At 36.0% G+C, this 5,000-nt stretch overlaps 1 protein-coding gene across 1 annotated transcript in view; it reads left to right on the top strand.

Moving 5' to 3' along the window:
- The first annotated feature begins 2,506 nt into the window (after nt 1-2,506).
- The window catches only part of LOC136854885 (uncharacterized), a 23,380-nt gene continuing 20,886 nt past the window's right edge, over nt 2,507-5,000 (top strand). Inside the window, exon 1 of the mRNA XM_067131418.1 lies at nt 2,507-2,702. Coding sequence (XP_066987519.1) covers nt 2,694-2,702 — 9 coding nt within the window. The 5' untranslated portion in view covers nt 2,507-2,693. The remainder of the gene's footprint in view (nt 2,703-5,000) is intronic.

The raw sequence follows: 5,000 nt of genomic DNA, 5'->3' as shown, positions 1-5,000 counted from the left end.
ATATATATATATATATGTGTGTGTGTGTGTGTGTGTGTGTATGTGTATATATATATATATATATATATATGTATATGTATATAATATGATTATATTTATATATATATATATGTATGTATGTGTATATATATATATATACACACACACATATATATATATATATATAAACAAATTTTTTAGCCTTTTGTCCATACTTAAAGAACAGATTCCCATTCAGTAGCGCCTTCTTCTTTTTTTAATCTTAACATTCTTGGCAATCCAGTTCGTCTTCCCTAGGGGGAGTGTGCTCTGGAAAAGGCGAGTCTACCAAAAAAACAGAGACTCACTAGATAGTCTCCACCTACAATGCTCTTGTTCTGCATCATAACTCTAAAACGTATGTTTTTTTTTATCAGTCGGCTCTTGTTGTTATCAAAGCAAGAGTCTTTGTTATCAAAATATGAGTCTTTGTTATTATCAAAATAAGAGTCTTTGTTAATATCAAAATAAGAGTCTTTGTTAATATCAAAATAAGAGTCGGTGTTATTAACAAAATAAGAATCTTTGTTAATATCAAAATAAGTGCTTTTGTTAGTATCAAAATCAGATCCTTTGTTAATATCAAAATAAGAACCTTTGTTAATATCAAAATAAGATCCGGTCTTATTAACAAAATAAGAATCTTTGTTAATATCAAAATAAGTGCTTCTGTTAGTATCAAAATAAGATCCTTTGTTAATATCAAAATAAGAGCCTTTGTTAGTATCAAAATAAGAGCCTTTGTTAATATCAAACTAGGAGTCTGTGTTATCATCAAAATAAGAGTCTTATCTTAGTTTTTATCAAAATAAGAGCCTTTGTTAATATCAAAATAAGAGCTTTTGTTACTATCAAATAAGTCTTTTTTATTATCAAAAAAAGTTCTTGTTATCATCAAAGTAAGTCTTAGTTGTTATCAAAATAAGAGTCTTTGTTGATATCAAAATAAGAGTCTGTGTTATTATCAGAATGAGAGTCTGTGTTATCATCAAAATAAGTCTTTTCTTTCTTATCCAAAAAGTCTTTGTGTAGAAGCACAAACGAAGTTGAAAGGAAATTATACAGACTAATGATCTCGGGAGAAGTTTGGAAAATATTAGCGATAAAAGAACTTGTTTACCGTAAAGTAGGTTTTGGCTCTAGCATCGTCATTATTTTGAACAATTGAAAGAAATTCTAGAATATTTGCGTTGGCTGATTTTATCAGGTCGTTAGACACAAGTGATAAGTTATTTTACCAATATTTATACTTTCAAATTTTTTGTATACTTATATTTTTACATTTTTTATATTTATAGCTTTATGTTTTTTGTATCATTATAATTTCATATTTTTGTATAGGCTACTTATATTTTATATTTTTATATATTTATAATTTCATTTTTTTTTATATATCTACTATAATTGTTTTCATATGAATCAATTTTGAATCTGAATTTGATAAATTTCCACCTTAGGTCTACGGCTGCTTAAGATAGGCCTATTATGAAGTCTCCACACTGAAGTGTTTTTTTTTTTTTTTTTTTTTGTGCATTTCCAGTAGCACTCGATTTAGGTTAAATTTCGGCTATCGGGGTCTGCATTTTCAGCACATACCACTTTTCACCTTTTTATTATTATTATTTTTCATCAGTTGCTTTTCAAGCAGGAGTTTCTGTCTCATTGCGCGCTGGAAGCACGTGTCTTCCTTCCTCCCCGAGAACTTTCTCGTCTCTTGTCTCTGGAAACAACCGCCGAATTATTTGATAAATCCCGTTCATATCGAAGCGAGTAGGACCGGTCCAGAACGAACTGAGCCTGCAAAAATAAAAAGATAAAAAAAAAAAAAATCGAGAACTGGTACAAACACTCACTTCGATTGCCGCCTCAAACTCCTGTTTAGCGCCAGATTCTAGGCTCGTGATTGGTCGATTGGACCGGCGACCGGTTCGAGACGAATTGTGATTGGGCACCCACTGACCCACATGGCATGGTGGGGTCACACACAGGTATCTTTCGCTGTGGAAGAAAATAAAGAATGACAGATAGATGACAAATCCATTCTCTCTCTCTCTCTCTCTCTCTCTCTCTCTCTCTCTCTCTCTCTCTCTCTTACGCCCAGTTCCACGAATGTCGTCATCTTTCGTATATGATCTTTCCGATTGCACTGAAGGAATTCCCTGACGTTTCGTGCTCTCTCTCTCTCTCTCTCTCTCCTGAACTCTCTCTATCTCTCTCTCTCTCTCTGTCTCTTTCTCTCTCTTGCTCTCTCCCTTCTGGAACAGGATGTTTGTAACACAAGAGGGGTTGCGGGGGGTGCCTGAAGCAGGGGTGGGGGAGAGTGTGGGGGAAGGGCGGGGAGAAGGAACTCCTATTTGGGAGGGAAGGGGGGTGGAGCTAACCGCTGGCGTATGATGATAAACCAGCGTTAGAAAGCACACGGGCGAAAGAAAATGCCACGCGGCAACATAAGCAACACACGGCAGTTTATAAAAAGAGGGTCACCGGCGTCCTGTCTTCAGTTTCCGTGTAACCTTCGTCTTGTGCTCTCGACTAGGTCTCCGATCCTTCCGTCCGTCGGAAGTTTTGTTGGCTCCCCCGCAATCTACCTTCCAAGGGCGCCACACCCCTTTTAGAAAAGGAAAAAAATCCTCGGTTGGGAAAACCTCGGAGGAGACAAAAATTTTTAGACCGAAATGAATCATGTAAGTGGAAGTGATCTGACTAGTTCTTCGTAAGGTAACTCCGTCCGAAAGTTCTGTTGGCAATGTTTTTCGGATTGTTAAATCTTTTGGGAGTTCGGTAACGTGCGCATATCGCGTACGAGGTCACGTGACGTCGGAAGATATCGTATACTGGTGATATCAGTATTCTGAAGGGGGGTGATAATAATATGTTCGTCGTGGCTTTGTCTCTTAAAAGAATTTATCTTAGCTTATTCGACTCGTTATTTTCTAAGCCTCGATTATATTCATCTTTCTGTAAAAACAACCTTTGTTGCCTTGTAATTAGATTAATTAAAATCATTTCAAACAGAGCGCGAAAGTTACGCCAGTTTATAAGAAAGAATTATAACTCACGGTTATCAACTTACTGTAGACGAAATGTTATATCAGCTTATTGTAAACAATATGTTTTATCAATTTACCGAAAACGAAAGGATCTATTCACGTATAAAAATAAGTTTTTTAACTTTCTGAATTTACTTTAAATAAAATTGTTTATTAACTTGCTGTAAAACCTTTTATTAACTTATGAACACATTCCTTTTTAATATTCTCTAAAAGAAAACTGTTGTGCTGGCTTGGTCTGTCCGTCCGCTTTTTATTCTGTCCGCACTTTTTTCTCTCAGCCCTCAATCTTAAAATCTACTGCGGCTAGAGGGCTGCAAATTAGTATGTTGATCATCCACCCTCCAATCATCAAACATACCAAATTGCAGCCCTCTAGCCTCGGTAGTTTTAATTTTATTTAAGGTTAAAATTAGCCATAATCGTGCATCTGGCAACGATATAGGCCAAGCCATCACCGGGCCGTGGTTAAAGTTTCATGGGCCGCGGCTCATACAGCATATCGAGACCACCGAAAAGTAGATCTATTTTCGGTGGCCTTGATTATACGCTATAGCTGCTGTACAGAAAACTCGATTGCGGGTTTTTTACTTGTTTTATTATGAGACCTAAAACTAAGGCATCGGCCTATATCAGTAAGGTGATTTGCGATCTGTATCGTTTCTTTAGCGACTCCCTCATTTAAAAAAAAAAAAACCAGGCCAATTTATAGTTACGGTCTCTCAGAAAACCCCACCCAAAAAACCCTCACGGTAAAATCTGGTATTCTGGATTTTACAAGAGAATAACATCTGTAAAAAAAACTTAATTTCAATTTTAATGATGGACTGCATTGTAAAAGAACTGGAAAATAAAATACGTCTTCATGACTCTTAGCGAAAGATTTTAAGACGGTTATAATTCGTAATGATGATGGTGATAATAGTGACGAATCTTTATAACAAACAGAAACCAGAATTCGTAGATATTCCTCATAGATATTAGCTGCTAACTGTTTTTTTATCGGGTATTACGGTTTATGAAAGATAGTTAAAAATACCCGCTGTAGCATGAGTCTTCAACTGGAGAAAGCAATCCACAGTGCAGATTCTCGGAGGCTTTCTGTAATGTTTTATTTCTAAGTATGTTTGTACACTTAACTGTGGAGTTGGTACAGATTCTCAATAGCTCTCTGTATAGTTTTATCTTTAAATTACATAACCGGATTTGTCTCTCCAAAAAGATCGTTGTTCAAGCCATATGTCACCTTTTAATAACAACGCCTTCCTTCCGTCCTTCCTTCCTTCCTGCCTTCGTTACCTGACTTCTTCTCAGTTTTGTCTTTTGTAAACAACCCTGATCCATTCGCTGAAATCCAGCGTTTCCTCGCGTCCATTATATTTGCCCTCCTACTTTTGTATTTTGTAGATAAGTTTGGTCCACACTTTGAAATCCAGTATTCTTTCATCTTATTATTTGCGTTCTCACTTTTGTATTTCGTAAACAAATTTGGTCCACTCGCTGAAATCAGCATTCTTCCATTTTATTATTTGCGCTCACAGTTTTGTATTTTGTAAATAAGTTTGGTCCACACGCTGAAATCTAGCGTTTTTCCGTCTCGTTATTTGCGTTCAGCGACCGTAGCGACCTCTTCCTGATTGTGCCTCGTATTTACATGAATAGTATCACGTCCGTTCAACGGACAGGAAGCTTTTTTCCCTGTCTTCTATCTGCAGACATCTGAAGACGTTCTCATTCATGTTTCCTGTCTTCCTCCGCAAAGTTCCGGATGATAAAGATCGGAAAAGTCTTTAAAATTATAACCAAAATTATAACTAAAAACAATTTTATTCTCGTTCCAGCCAGTTTCCAAAACTATCAGTTCCCAGTGTTGATCATTTCTTTCATTTTTACCATAGTCTTATGAACACTTATTTCTCGGATTCCTTATTT

Source organism: Macrobrachium rosenbergii, chromosome 3 (assembly GCF_040412425.1).
Source record: "Macrobrachium rosenbergii isolate ZJJX-2024 chromosome 3, ASM4041242v1, whole genome shotgun sequence".
Taxonomy (NCBI): domain Eukaryota; kingdom Metazoa; phylum Arthropoda; class Malacostraca; order Decapoda; family Palaemonidae; genus Macrobrachium; species Macrobrachium rosenbergii.
The sequence above is the reverse complement of the archived record's forward strand: the minus strand, read 5'-3'. Positions and strand labels throughout refer to the sequence as shown.